The sequence below is a fragment of the Podarcis tiliguerta genome (assembly GCF_965153285.1).
Source record: "Podarcis tiliguerta genome assembly, chromosome: 11".
Classification (NCBI taxonomy): Eukaryota; Metazoa; Chordata; class Lepidosauria; order Squamata; family Lacertidae; genus Podarcis; species Podarcis tiliguerta.
The window spans coordinates 3,750,401-3,765,914 of NC_139544.1; the positions used below are offsets into that span (position 1 = coordinate 3,750,401).

At 42.7% G+C, this 15,514-nt stretch overlaps 1 protein-coding gene across 3 annotated transcripts in view; it reads left to right on the forward strand.

Moving 5' to 3' along the window:
* The window catches only part of VPS13A (vacuolar protein sorting 13 homolog A), a 146,903-nt gene that overhangs the window by 44,513 nt on the left and 86,876 nt on the right, over positions 1–15,514 (forward strand). For all 3 annotated transcript variants that reach the window (XM_083403280.1, XM_083403281.1, XM_083403282.1), the window contains exons 15-20: positions 2,059–2,188; positions 7,121–7,215; positions 8,595–8,737; positions 14,295–14,496; positions 14,586–14,700; positions 15,333–15,469. In XM_083403280.1, the coding sequence (XP_083259406.1) occupies positions 2,059–2,188; positions 7,121–7,215; positions 8,595–8,737; positions 14,295–14,496; positions 14,586–14,700; positions 15,333–15,469 (822 nt within the window). The remainder of the gene's footprint in view (positions 1–2,058; positions 2,189–7,120; positions 7,216–8,594; positions 8,738–14,294; positions 14,497–14,585; positions 14,701–15,332; positions 15,470–15,514) is intronic.

A 15,514-nucleotide genomic window follows, 5' to 3' on the forward strand; every position in this document is an offset into this window, starting at 1 on the left:
ACCTCTGGCTCATGAGACCCTCCCCAGATCCCAAAGCAGCCGTCTTCTGCAGCTCCAGAGAGGGTCTCCTCAGGAGCAGGAGGTGCAGTGGGGCTTTGCTAAGGCTCTCCCACCTAACAGCTGACCTCCCTCTGCTTCAGCTTTGCAAACAGCCCTGCTCCTCCTGCTTGCTTGCTTGCTTGCTTGAGCTGGAGAGGCAGGGCCTCTCCGTGAACCAGCTGAGCAGAGGTGCAGGGAAGTTCATTGCACTTTGCAAGCTGTCCTGTCTCTCCTTCTTTCTCAAGAGGAAGAAAGCACTTTTTCATGCAATTAAAGCTCCCTTTGCTGCATTTTGCCTGTTTGTGAGCTGAGCTACCCAGCTCAGGAAGCAGGATACTGCCTTGAGCAGGGGTCGGCAAGGCTTACTGAGCATGGGCTGGATCACTCCCGCCGGAGATCCCCTGTGGGCTGGACTGGCGCAGCGCGATGCCGGAAATCGCGTCTGCGCAAGTCCGTGGCGCCGGAAATCGCGTCTGTGCATGTCCAGATGCCGAAAATTGTGCCTGTGCCGCTTTAGCGCAGCGCACGGGGACTTGTCGAGTGGGCAGCTCGGTTTGGGGCCGCTCATGGGCCGGTTAAGCGACCCTCATGGGCTGCTTCTGGCCCATGGGCCTTAGGTTGCCAACCTCTGGCCTTGAGCCTTCCCTTCCCTCTTCCAGAGAGAAGCTGTTGCTTAAAATTAAGGGGTGGAGGAGGAAATTGCCATTACTTTAAATGCCCCTTTGCTCCATTCTGTGTGTTTGTGAGGTAGTGCAGTGTTTCCCAACTGGAGGTCATATGGTTATTCCAGGGGGGGCCACAGGTGAAAAATGTGTAAATGGGCCATTGCACAAGGCTGGGAGGCACAGGGAAGAGAGAAGTGAAGAAAGAAAAAAAATCATTTTTTAAAATCCTGATTGGCTGGCTATCTGCTTAGCCAATCACAAGCAGGTAAGGGGGCAGCCCACCAGGGCCTAGTGCTCCTTTTTCTTGGAGCAGTCCCGGTTTGTTTCCAGGGGAGGAGAGGGCTATTGCTGAGGCTCCCGCTTTGATCCAGAACCCCCATGTGGGGGTACATGTGGGGGTGGGGTGGCAGTGGGTAGGGCTGGGTGAGCCAGAGCTGCTTGTTGCCAGTGCTGGACCTGGTGGCAGCCTGGGTCTGACTCTGCAAGGCACAGGGTGCAATCCACCCCAGCACCTAGCAGAGTGGGGTCGCTTGCTGCTGCTGACTCCTTAATGTCCCCTTTAAAGCAGCTCATTTAAAAGTTAGGATTGCCTCTGAAATGGGAGAGAGCTCTGTTAAGGCTTGAGGCAAAACATTGGATGGAAAGGGGGGAAGGGGAAGGAGCTTCTGACGGGACACTGCAATCCTCACCATGTCTGCTCAGAAGTTAATCCCACTCAGTGCAGTGGGTCTCGCTTCCAAGTAAGTCAGAGTCAATCTAGGATTGTTGGTTTTGAGAAGATAGGATGTAGAGAAAGCAAAGCAAGGAGGTAGTAAAGAAAGAAAAAAGGGGGAAACCCCCTGAAGTGGACCTTGTGTGTGTGTGTTGGCTCTTGTGGATTCACAACAAGGGAAATTGCCACCTTGAGCGAAGGTGGAAGAAGCAAGGGACCAGACACCTAGTGAAAGGCGCATACTAGGAATCTGAAGTCACAGTGCAAGCCTAGCCATGTTTACCAGGAAGCAAGCTTTTTAAAGCAGGAACTTGGGGGAACTGAGTTCCCTTACCTTTTTAAAATTAATGGGGGGGACGGACTGGAACAGATATATACACCCAATGCCCAAGCCAAAAATCCATCTGCCTCTCTAATCAATAAAGTTGTGGCCATTTCTAACCCAGATCATTGTCTGCTTGAGTTTATTAATCATTTCTTACATTTGGGGGGTGGGGGTGGGGGGGGGGGTGGCACAGCATCTGTCTATCTAGCCATTTATTTATTTATTTAGTGATGAGTTCTACTTTTCCCCCCAGGAAAAAAACACTGGCTCTATTGAATGTTAAACTTTAAATAAGATTGTGTTGTTTTGCGTAATAGGCAACTAAGGCTGGATTAAAGATTTTCAAAGCAGGGGCTAAACAAGATGATGAAGAGTCTGGTGGCTGGTTTAGTTGGATGTGGGGTTGGACTGGAGGAAAAGGCAAAGAATCCACACAAGAACCCAAAGGTATGTATATGTCTATTTTGATTTAGGAATATTGTGAATGTTCCCAAATTGCACAGGTTGGGAATAATATGCTGTCAACAGAGGCCTGCTGAAACTGACAAGTCTTCAAATGGTGTATAGATGCCATCAAAGAGTATGGAGTTCACATCTTGCAATATTGCTGTGGGGAATACCCTGATTTTTTAAAAAAACAGCTAGATGCCAAAACCTGCAAAGAAATCCTTTTGTAGACTGGAGATCCAGGGACCATCCAATTGCACTGCAACTATTAAGAACGTAATGAGTTCTTTATGTTAAGAGATTTAACTCTTAATTGAAGTTTTTTTTTAAATCTTGAAATTTCTATTTCCTAAGATAATACAAGACCTTCAACTTCTGTATCAGTACCAGCCTTCCTATAAGTCCTCAACATTGAACATAAATCATAACCAGATTTAGCAGGTGACTGGAAAAGCTGAAATTGTTGGATTTCTACCTATTTAATTTATTGTTACTGTTACTGTCCAGACTGCTTTTTTCCATGATGAATATAAACCCAAATCAATTATCTGTCAGAAAGTCATTAGGCATATCTGTAACAGGTGAATAGGAAAGTTGTATTTGCTGAATTTCTGCTTATTTACTGAATTTCCCCTGAATATTTAGTACATTTTAATTCCTTACAAATTCGAGGTGATTTGTACTCTCAGTATGAAAATTGGTACAAAGGATCTCTTGGTAAAGGGATTGAAGCATTGGTAACTTTGAGGCTGGGCTACTGTAATGCACTCTATTTGGGCTGCCTTTGGGTATGATTCGGATGCTCCAGCTAGTACAAAACGTGGCAGCCAGACTGCTGATGGGGACTTCTGATCGAAAACATGTAAAATCATTGTTAAAACAGCCACAGTGGCTGCCCATCTACTACTGAAACATGTTCAAGGTTGAAAGCTCTGAGCAACTTAGGTCCCTGGTGTCTTAGCCATTACATCCCTTGATCACTGAGATCATCTGCAGGAGTGTTGTTGGTCATTTCCCGTGTTGGTGAGGCTCATTTGACAACAAGATACTGACTGAGCCTTCAGTATCTACTGGAAGCTCAAAGTCCTCTAAGTGGGAACAGTTGCAAGAAAGGGTTCTTCACATGGCCATATGTAGAGGCAGAGGTCATACATAAGTAGTAATCGCAGACGGGCAACTCCTCACCGTCTCACGGCGAAAGTAGTACAATGGATCAGAAGACCTGTACTCCGGATGTTAAGCAGGTTTCGCAACAGCTTCTTGGAGGGAGGGGCCGCCACCACTTTATTAGCAATAGGGAAAGCCAAGGGCCGTTCTTGTAATTTCCTTCACCCAATAAAAAGGATGCTTGTTAGTGGAAAACAAAAATAAAAACCCAGCCTACATGCCTGCTCCATGGGAGAATAATACTGTCAGTGTGTGTGTGTGTATGTGTGTGTGTGTGTGTGTATATATATATATATATATATGCAGGTTTTGGTGTCCTCGGGTGTCTTCCCGTGTAAAAGTTGGGGTGTCTAGGCGACGTTTCGACGAGGTCTCACTCGTCATCTTCAGGCTGGTGCTTTCGGCTTCTTGTTACTGGAACAGAGCAGGATCTCAGTGTTTGAGTTCCTATAAATACTGTTGAGGAGGTGTGGTGTATAGCCTCCAATGTTCTGGGCAGAGAGGAGGTTCCCAGGCTAGTGTGCCTTTTCTTCTTTTGTTCCTTAATTACTTGAGGGATATCTTGAGTGATTTCTTGAGTGATTTCCTGAATCCCACTTAGGTGGGTCATTAGGTGTGGATTAGTTGCTAAAGCCTTCGTGTCTTGAACTCTTGAACTTTGTGAAGAGTTTTTCTGAGAAGATGGCTGTACTGCACTTGGTTGTGCAGTACAGCCATCTTCTCAGAAAAACTCTTCACAAAGTTCAAGAGTTCAAGACACGAAGGCTTTAGCAACTAATCCACACCTAATGACCCACCTAAGTGGGATTCAGGAAATCACTCAAGAAATCACTCAAGATATCCCTCAAGTAATTAAGGAACAAAAGAAGAAAAGGCACACTAGCCTGGGAACCTCCTCTCTGCCCAGAACATTGGAGGCTATACACCACACCTCCTCAACAGTATTTATAGGAACTCAAACACTGAGATCCTGCTCTGTTCCAGTAACAAGAAGCCGAAAGCACCAGCCTGAAGATGACGAGTGAGACCTCGTCGAAACGTCGCCTAGACACCCCAACTTTTACACGGGAAGACACCCGAGGACACCAAAACCTGCATTCCTGTACCCGTGAAAATCTACGAAAGCATATATATATATATATATACACATATATATAAAACACATATGGAGAAGATTTTGTAGAAGGGAAAAAAGCAGCTCACCCGTAGCTGAATTAAGTATTACACAACAATGAAGCATCCAAGTTTATATATCAGAACAGTTTAAAATCTGTGCCCGAATGCTGGAAGATCTGGATTTGACAAATAGAGTTGAATGTCATCAGCGTACAAATGATATTGAAACCCATGAGAATGAATAAGCTGGCCCAAGGATAAAACGTAAAAAGAAACGGCAGGAGACCCAAAAGAGAACCTTGGGGAACTCCAACTGTAACAAGAAAAGTAAACGATGAATGACCTCCTGTAGAAACAATAAATGAATGGCCTACAGATACTAGGCAACCCACCTTAGAATATCCCAGGTCACTGAGAAACCCAGCAAAAGAGCTTGATCAACCATATAAAAAACTGCAGAAATAAAAAAAGGATTAAGGATAGAATATGAGCCTTTTGATTTGGCAATAAAGTCTTTACTGATCTTCATAAGAGCCATTTCAGTGGAGTATAGGGAACAAAACCTATATTGCAGGAGATTGAGGGCCAAGCTAGAAGAAAGAAAATCAAAACAGAAAGAATAGCGTGCTCCTAAAGTTTAGAAGCAAAAGGCAGCAGAGAGATGGGATGATAATTAGAAAGAGAGGAAGGCTGAATAGGTAAATGGCTGCTGCTTCCTATACAGTAGCTGTATACTATTGCTGGTGTTAAAATTTGAGCTGGACTTTCAGATTTTCTTGTATCTTCAATATTTATATGTGGGGTGTAATACAAGACTGCTTTTTGGCTCACTATTGTTTAATCTCTACATAAATGAAGGCTTTCAGTAGCTGTCTTGGCCCCACCCCCCAGTTGGCAGTCAAATTATGCAGACAATTTGGCTCTTATTTCATTATCTGAAGTAGGTGTAAGAACATTGCCATCTAAATTTGAAATTTATTCTAAGCAGGAAGGCTGATCTATTAGATATAAGAGCAAAATAGTTGTGTTTGCCAAAAAGCCTAGGCAGAATAAATGACTCTTAGATGGCTATACAGTGGTACCTCAGGTTAAGTTCTTAATTCATTCCGGAGGTCCGTTCTTAAGCTGAAGCACCACTTTAGCCAATGGGGTTTCCTGCTGCCACCGTGCGATTTCTGTTCCCATCCTGAAGCAAAGTTCTTAACCCGAAACACTATTTCTGGGTTAGCGGAGTCTGTAACCTGAAGCGTATGTAACCGAGGTACCACTGTATTATCAAACAGTGTAACTAATTTAAATACTTGGAGCTTAAATGTGGAAGCCACTTACAACATCTGCCTTTTTACTGGAAGCTATAGAGGTCGTTGTCTGATAGAATCAGTAATAAATGTTTTTGTTGCTAAACATTGTGACTATATTCTGTACAGGGCAATCACAATTTACACTGACTTACGCAATCACAGCTTCATGTAGACCACCACAAAATAAATAGAAAGGGGTGGGAGATTCTTGGCTACTAATCTTAAAGGCTCTTGAGATCTTGCAAGGAAATCTCAAGTTCTCTTGAGATCATGCAAGGAAAACCATGGAAACAGCTTGCATACTGAGCTCTGGGGCAGTTGTGTGAGGTCTCTGGGAGGCTCCTGCAGTGTCTCACAGGATCTCAGACAACCTCAGTCTCATGAGATTCTAGACAGTGGGGACAGTTCCTGGGGTTGTTCTGACTTTGCACAATTTTGCCTTTCCTCCAGGAATGTAACCCTTGCTTAAACTGCAGTTACATGTATTGTCCTTTATACAATTTTTTAAGGAATAAAGTCCTCCATTAATTTCAGAATTTTGTAGAAGGTCAATCTGATTGTTTTCAAAGGTGATTTTAAAATTTAAATAGTTTAGGAAACATTACAATTTTAAATTTTGATTATTTGCAGTTTTCTTTTGGGCAGTAGGACGCCTTGAAGTGGGATAGTATTCCTCCTGTTGCTTGAAGGCAATAAATCAGCACTCCAAAGGAACCTCTCTATTATCTGTTCCTTCTGAAAATTCATATACTTTAACTTTTTTGTGATTTATCTTGTAATGACAATTCACTACAAATAATACAAGTCTGACTGACAGACACATTGGGGAGCAGCCAAAGGTTCTCTTCCTCTGATGGAAGGAGGCTCTTCCATTCACAGAAAAGTACATTTGGATTCATCCATTATTCTGTACCCTTGATAATGCAAGGTTTTAAATTGGTGGCTGAATGAACTTGCTCTGAGATCAAATGCCAAGTCTTCAGTCTTATGACATTGCCTCTATGGAAAGGCAAAGTAGCATAAGTAAAAGCGGTGTGTTTACAACTTTTACTAAATTATAATAATAAAAAACCAATGTATTGATGTAGTGTGTCAGGTATGCCATGATGCATTATGAGAATTGAGGTGTTTTTTATACTGAACGCATTAACTGCATGATGTCTACGACAATAGTGTGTCATACAGAACGTAAACAAACTGAAAAAGACACTATGAATAAAAAATTGAGACACTATATGTACTTTTCCTTGTTTGTTTGTTTGTTTTGTGACATAAGAAAATATTTAATAAAATCTAATAATAATAATAATAATAATAATAATAATATCATTATTGTTTTAAATGGTAGGCATTGAACAGCTTATGACCCCACAAGAAAAGGATAAATTATATGCAGCAATTGGTTACAGTGAAACAGCTGTTGATCCAACATTGCCCAAAACGGTAGGTATTATTCAGTTTGTATAGTATAGCATTTGACTTTATCTAAAGTCATGGTATCTTACAAAAGAAGAACAATGATTTTCAAGTTTTCAAATTCACATGATCAGTATGCAAGAAATCTGTAGTGCTGGCTACCTCCCAGAGGTAGCAATATATGCACTCTATTTGCATACAAAAGTGCTCTAAACATTCTATATATAGTTGTAAATATACTGGAGAACAATCACTCTGTGTTTTATACATTTATACATATTTTTGGCAATGTCAGTGATTTTTAAGGTGTTAACCTGGTGATTACTGTTTTTCTCCAAATGCAACTGAAGAGGGAGAAAATGTCTGGTGAATTCTTTATTTCTGATGTAGCACTGTCTCATCATGTAATAAGGGGGGGGGGGTGAAGTTTTGACCTGTGTACTTCACTGCAACACTGCTTTATCTTTAGTAGAAATTCACTTGAGTCGTATCATGTCAAATAAAATTTGGAAGGCCATGTTTTAAAAAAAACCTTTTGCATGCCTTAAATTCTGAATACAGTTTTAATATTTTTGTTCCTCAAAATCTTTCATGTTAGATGCAGTTACAGTCATATGCTAGTCTAACAGTATTACATACATGTCATATATCTAACTCTCCCTGTGCAATGAATTTTTGAATTGTGAGCTGAGTTTTTAAAATCCAGTTCAGCATTTTCACATTAAAATACATGTGAAAAAATGCAGTTGCAACTGGACCTCATAATGAGTTTATTTTGGTTTCCCTGCCTATCCTTTTATCTTTTGTGTGTATGTTTGAAAGAAAGGGTGCATTTCCCCCTTTACTTTCTGTTTGTTCAAAAGCTTGTATAATTGATTTTATTAGTCAGGTATCAATATGAAACATCTTACATGTTGACCACATATATATATCTTGCAGGGTCAGACTATTGTCCAATTTTAGGCTTGTCAGAATTTTTTGTGAGCAAAATCCTGAAACCAGGGTGTGATTTCAGGGTATGTGGCAAAGTAGGGGAATTTGAGGGAAAGCAAGCAAGCAAATGCTTGTCGAAATAGCAGCTCTTCTTCTGTGCCCCTTTAACTCTAGAAGCCCTGCTTCTCTAGCAAAAGGGGCAACCAGAACTCTGCCACTTCCATATTTCTTCCGCCCAGAAAGTTCCTTTATAACTGTTAGAAAAAGAAAAGAATGAAGATATGCTTTCATTCACCTCCCCTGAACCCCCCTCCCAAAAAGGCTACTGCAATTAGGAATAGCAGTTAGGGAACCTATTTTGGTTCAAGCCTACTGTCATGGGACTCTGAATTTCATATTATAAAACTGTATTCAAGTTTGTATTTTATTAATATATTTTGCTAGTCATGATATATTTTTGTCAATTTGTGCAGTATGAAGCCATCAAACTTTATGTAAAACTATTAAGCATGACTGTATCAATAAGGGAAAACAATCAGAAACCTGAGCTGCTGAAACTTGCACTAATTGATCTGCGTACAGCAGTAACTCAACGACCTGGTGCTGAAGCAATAAGGTAGGCATTTGTTGCATTCATATTTATTCCTTGAAACAAAATTAGTTGATACTTCTGATTTGAAAACATAATTTTAAAATTTTCCAGTTTCATAATAAGCTATAGAGTGCATGGCACTTGGAAAATGTTACTAATTTATGGCGGTTGCTGATTATCCAAATGGGTTGGGTTACTACCCTCTTTACGTGACGGAAGCTAGGAGAGCAACAAATTGGGAGGTGGGCACAGTCTCCTCAGTTTTTTCTCTCCTGCCTGATGGAGCAGAACATTTTCTCCAGGCTCTCTCTGTACTTCACAGCTAAGTTCCTTTACTTTCAAGTTCTCTTTCTGGTTCCCACTTATTCTCCTTAACTGTTCTGTGATTATGTGTGTTGATTTCTATCTCAGTTCTTGTTTGCTTTCCTCTGTTGAGGTAAAAAAAAAGAAAAACTCACTTTGCTGCTTCACTATTACTTTTGGTTGCCTTCTGTTCCTTTGCTTCCCTTTTCCTCTGCTGCTGGCAAGGCTTTATTATTTTACTATTTCTTATTTTTCCTGATTGGACAAACTATTCCCCCCCCCCCCTTGATTTGTCCATTTGTGGCTTGGATCAATTCCCACCACCAATGGTTGCTGCAGTCTCCTGATTGGCCGATTTCAGACCAGTGCGCTGTGCTGTGCAGCGCAGCTGCGTACTCAGCATTTGGCCTCTTAACAGCCATTGGTTTACCACTGCAGTACCAGCTGCTTCCACTACACCAGAAGCCGCTTTTCTCCTCCTGAGTTGCCAACTGCTACTGCGCTGCATGCACATTTAAGTCACCTGAAGGACTTTCTGCCTGTGTCCACAGTACCGTATTCGCCAGAATATAAGCCGCACCTGCAATTAAGCTGCATCTTTAAAATTGAAGGGGGCGGGGGGAGAAAAAAAGACAATACACGGGCTGCTTTCTGTGGGGGGAGCCACGCTGCTTTGCTGGCGGCCTTCTCCGTTCTTTCCAGTGGAGGCTTGAGAGTGGCGGGTGGGCTGCTCTCCATTGCCACGTGCTCCTGGGCTACCCTCGGAGGGGGTGTGGGGGGGAGCCACGCCACTCTGCCAGCAGCATAAGGTCGCAAATATAAACTGCACTTATATATTATAAACCTTTCTGTCTGAATTTGGAAAAAAAACAGTGTGACTTATATTCGGGCCAATACGGTATTTGGCATTACCTCAGCAGTCCGCAGCTGTGTGCTGTTATTCGGAATGTGCAGTAGTGTTTGGGCCAACTGCACTCTTAAATAGCTCGCTCTCTAATGGAATCCATGGAGGTTGTGCATTGCCCTGTTAATGTGGCACCAAAAAAGGCAAAGAAGAAGGCAAAGCACATGGATCTGTCTGCAGAATTGCTTAAGTGGCAGAGATTGGTTATTAAAGGTTTGCATATCAGGCAACATCATGCTTCTGGATTGCTGTTAAGATCTAATACTCCACTTGGTCCTATTGTTGGAAAAGTACCTGCCCAGACTCAAAAAAAACATCAACAGTGGATTGCGAGGTACTGCTGCCACCATGTGGTAAACTCAGACCGGATAGTATGTCCTCTGGTTCTGAACCTGAGTTCATGGGGTTTTCAGTTAGTCAACTGGGGCAGGGGATGTCACACAGCCTGCCACCTATCTCAAGACTCTGCAAGCCTTCACTTAGCTGCTGGCATGATTCATCAGAGTAAGGATGCTTCCATTGCTTCTATTTCCTCAGAACTTCGCATGGGTTTTCAGGCCCATGATGCAAATTCCTTGCTTAAAAAACACAGCTCCAAGGTTAAAAGGGCTGTGGGTGACTCGTCCCCTAATGCCTTTCAAGGACCGGAGGAAGAGGTGGTGGCTCATGATGGTCTTTTACCATCCTCTCATTCTCAACTATTTGCTTGTGATGAGGAGGATGAATAGGGTGATGGTTCCTTACAGGATGAGAAAGTTACCACTCTGCAGTTTACTGAGTCCAATTTTTGTATATTGCTCCACTCTCTCTCCACATGGATGCGCCAACCTCCCCTTCTAAACAAAAACCTCAGTATTCTGGTTAAATTGCCGTGTTGGCACTTTGTGATAAATAAGTGGGTTTTGGGTTGCCGGTTGGGCACTCGGTCTCTAAAAGCTTCATCATCACTGGTCTAGAAGGAGCACCACTTTGGCAGATAAGCTTTATTGTCTGGAGCCAGATTTTATGGCATATCTTAAGACTTCATCTGCAGGCCATCCAGTTGTAATTTATTGCCTGAGGAAGGGGATGTTCAACTGAGGGATATGATGGATAGGCGTTTGGATTTTGCCTTGCATAAGGTGCATGACGCCACAGCATTGTTTATGTGGGCGGTGTGTACAGCTTCCTCTTGCGCAAGGGCATGCATGATTGGGTTGGAGGCTCCAGCAGACCTTAAATAAATTATTGAAGGCACAAGCCTTTATGGCTGACTCAGTTTTCTGCCAGGGCAATGTCACCTCAAATTGTGGCATGCCTTATGGTTAAAAAGTTGGCAGGCGGCTGCGGCATCTAAAGTCAATTTGGCCACTGTTTCCTTTGTGTGTGGGGGGGGGGACACACACCAGTTTGAGGATGGGGCATTGAAGGATGTGCTTATTGAATCTAAAGATGAAAGAAAGCTAATGAGTCAGAAGGAGAATAGGAGACATGCCAGGTGTTTCTTCCCATATTCTCAACAGCCTCAGTCCTTCTGCACCTTCTGCAATCAAAATCAGCAAAGGGACTTCAGGTTTAGGCCACAGGAGTTCAAACCTAGATTCAAAGGCAGACAGGGCTCCCAGTGTTTCTCCAGCTCTGCTGGTCCCCAAAAAAGGGCAAGAACACTACAAGGAGCTCAGGGTCATCTCCAGGCAGTGATGATGGCCCTTCAGTCACATGGATTCTTGATAAACAAGGGAAAAAGCTGCCTTGTTCCATCACGGCAGATTATCCATCTGGGAGCCATGCTGGACACAGTTCGGGGGTTGGTGGCTCTGTTGCCAGAGCGCATAATCAAGATCAAGGTGGTGTAATCTCTGCTGAGATTGTCCAAGGACATGACATCAAGCATCTGTTGGCAATTTTGGGTCTTTGTATGTTAGCTTCGCAGATCGTGCCATGGGTAAGACATCATGCCCATCTCTTTCAATGGTTTCTGCTTCCCTAAAGGGTAAAGGTAAAGGGACCCCTGACCATTAGGTCCAGTCGTGACCGACTCTGGGGCACTCATCTCACTTTATTGGCCGAGGGAGCCGGCATACAGCTTCCAGGTCATGTGGCCAGCATGACTAAGCCGCTTCTGGTGAACCAGAGCAGCACACAGAAACGCTGTTTACCTTCCCGCCGGAGCGGTACCAATTTATCTACTTGCACTTTGACGTGCTTTCGAACTGCTAGGTTGGCAGGAGCAGGGACTGAACAATGGGAGCTCACCCTGTCGCGGGGATTCAAACCGCCGACCTTCTGCAAGGTCCTAGGCTCTGTGATTTTACCCACAGTACCACCCGCGTCCTCTGCTTCCCTATCAATGGGTAATTACACACAACCATCACAAGGTGCTCAAGTTACCTCCACTACTCAATTTGTCCATGAGATGGTGGACAGTGGAATCAAATCTTCAGAAGGGAACTCCTTTTCACTTGGCGAAGTTCACCAAGGAACTGTGATCACAACAGATGCCAGTTTGCAGGGTTGGGGTGTGCATTGCCAAAGGCACTTCATGCAGAGGCTATGAACTACAGCAGAGCAGGTGCACTCCAAAAATTGATTGGAGCTGAGGGCAGCCTTGTTAGCATTGGTCCATTTTGTTCAGTTCCTGAGCATCGATCATGTGCTGGTACGCACCAACAACTCCACTGCCAAGTCACATCTGTCATCAAGGTGGAACAAAATTGACATGCCTACAGAGAGAATCATCACTCCTATTCAGTTGGGCAGAAAGGAATATTCTCGGTATCACAGCAGAGCATATTGCGAGGGAATGGATGCTCAACAGGCAGGTCTTCCTTGTGATTCAGGAGTGCTTCAAAGTACTGTTCTTGGTGGCCATCACCTCTACATGTCGTATATCAGAGTTATCTGCCTTGTCAGTGGCAAAACAGCTATGCATCTTTCACAAATATAAGGTGGTCCTCCGAGCAGACCCTTCATTTCTGCCAAAGGTACTTTCACATTTCCATGTCCAGCAGGAATTGGTTTTACCAATCTTTTGCCCAGATTCTAAGCATCCGAAGGAGAAAGCATGGCATTCCTTGGATGTTCGCCGTGTACTGAAGGTGTACATTCAGATAGCAAAGGACATTAGATCCACTGATTACCTATTTGTATTCTTACATCTATCAAGTATGGGAAAGAAAGTTACACGCGTCACCCGTGCGAGGTGGATTTGGGCTTGTATCATACGAGTGATACAATCTATCATACGAGTCACTTAAGTTACCACAGCCAACACATACATTGGCTCATTCTATTAGGTCAGCAGCAGCTTTGGCTACTTTTGCCGCTAATATTCCATTACTATTACTTCCATTTGTAAAGCAGCCACTTGGTCTTCACCAAGTACATTCACCAGGCATTACAGAATGGACCTGCTCGCTTTGGCTGATGCTGCTTTCGGCCGCACGGTCCTTCATCAAGTGGTTTAGATACTATAACTTCAGTTGGGGAAAGCTGTGGTATGTCCCGACACATTCGGATCATCAGCAGCCACTGTAAATAGGACGACTGGTTTAGTAGGTTGCTGATGATTTGTGGTGGTCTGCAGTTCCATTTGAAAGGGGCCCATCCCTATAGTGGTCTGCAGTTCCTCGCTTCTTTCCTTTTCTGTTACATTGTTAGTGTTAACTCTTTCCATTATCTTATTTGAGCTGAGCCAGTAGTGAGGTAGGCAGATATGTACAGATTCCTTTCCCGATATGTACAATATCTGATGCTGCTGGGCGAATCTGAAGAAACTGAGGGGGTTGTGCCTGTCTCCCAGAGTTCTTTGCTCTCCTGCCTCTGTCATGTGAAGAGGGTAGTAACGCAACCCACTGGGATAATCTGCAACCTACTAAATTTCTGCTTCAGGTAAGACCAATCGTCCTTTTCATGTGAGGTTAAGTACCATGTCTGCATTATCTTCAGCATTGTTTCCTTGATGCTGCTTGATACAGTTTTATAGGCAAATGTGCCCCCCCCAACAGCTTACTCCCAAGATTCATCCTATATTTTCATTTCCAAGTCTTGTTTCCCACATATGCTTTAGTCCCCCTGCTGAACACATACCTTGTTTCAGCAGTATATCATGGAGCTATATTCTTCTTTTTGTGTCTCTAATATCTGTTATCATGGTTTCCAATCACACTTTTATATATTACCATCTACTCATCAAATCATGGGATGGTAATATCGTAAACTTTTTTTTTTTTAAGGGCAATATAACCAAGAGTCATCTGCGACAGGACTTAACTGTCAGGGGTCCTTTACCTTTACCTTTTATTGAAAAAAAGCCCCATAGCAAAACCCCAACCTTTTGTTGGTACAACTGTATGTATATATGCTCATGTAATTTTCATAATGTGTTTTACACAGATTTGAATCTAGTGTAAGTGCATTTGAAGTTGAAGGCATGGCTCGGGAAAAAACAGTACCTTGCTTACTGTCATCTCACACAGTCCATTCAGAGCACAGTGCATCACTCTTCACCATTATGTTTGAGACCAATCCCTTAGATGAGACTGCCAATCAAAAACTAAGAATAGAGTCACAGCCTTTGGAAATAAAATATGATGCAGTAAGTAGAAATGAGTTCTAGAAGTTTTCAAAAATTAAATTATATATTACATTACCAATACATTTTCCTGACCTTTTATACTTTTTCAGATGACTGTGAACAGCATAGTAGATTTCTTTCGACCTCCAAGTGATGTTCATTTAGAGCAACTAACATCAGCAACTTTAACAAAGCTAGAAGAATTTCGTGAAAAGACAGCAACAGGTAAACATCAACCACTTGGAATAAGTTTTTGAAAGACTAAATTCTGTGTATTCATAGCACAATGAGCACTAGTGCCAACTTTGTACTGCGTAGTGTACATGGGTAGTTCTCACTATGTGGAGTTTATCTTAACATGGCTAAGTTCTTCATGGAATTTTTAAGGGTATATGAATTGGCCTTATTTTTCAAATATCTGCATCTGAAACTCATGTAATACTGTTGCACTGTAGAATGGTGAGGAGACACTTCCAGCCCATCAGCCTTGTTAAACCCTCCAGGTCTCCCCTTTAGTGGAGGAGGCTGTTTTCTCTAAGCCACATACATCTGCCTTACGCCTAGTGTCATATATGACATCAAGTGTGGGGCAGGTAAATAGGCAGTTTCCTCAAAAGAAGCTTTGTAGGCAAAATTAGTCAGCTGATTGGTGACAGCTGCAAAATGCTGGATACCTGCCTTTGCCCCACCCAGCTGTCAAACTTGGTCTGCAGGGATGGGAGAGGTGTGGCCCACCAGTCAGATCAAGTTCTCCATCTCTGGTATAGAAGGTCTTTTTTTGCTTAAATTTATTCACTCATAAATACAGTGTTCTTGTGATCCTTCTTAATTCTCATGCTTTTCTTGTGGTTTTCTAGGCTTAGTGTATATTATAGAAACACAGAAGGTTCTAGATTTAAGAATAAATCTTATGGCTTCTTATATCATTGTACCACACGGTGGATTCTATGAACCAACATCAAATAAGTTACTTTTGGACCTTGGTAACTTAAAGGTAAAATTCTCAGAAATATCAACTACTTAACACTTATTATTCATC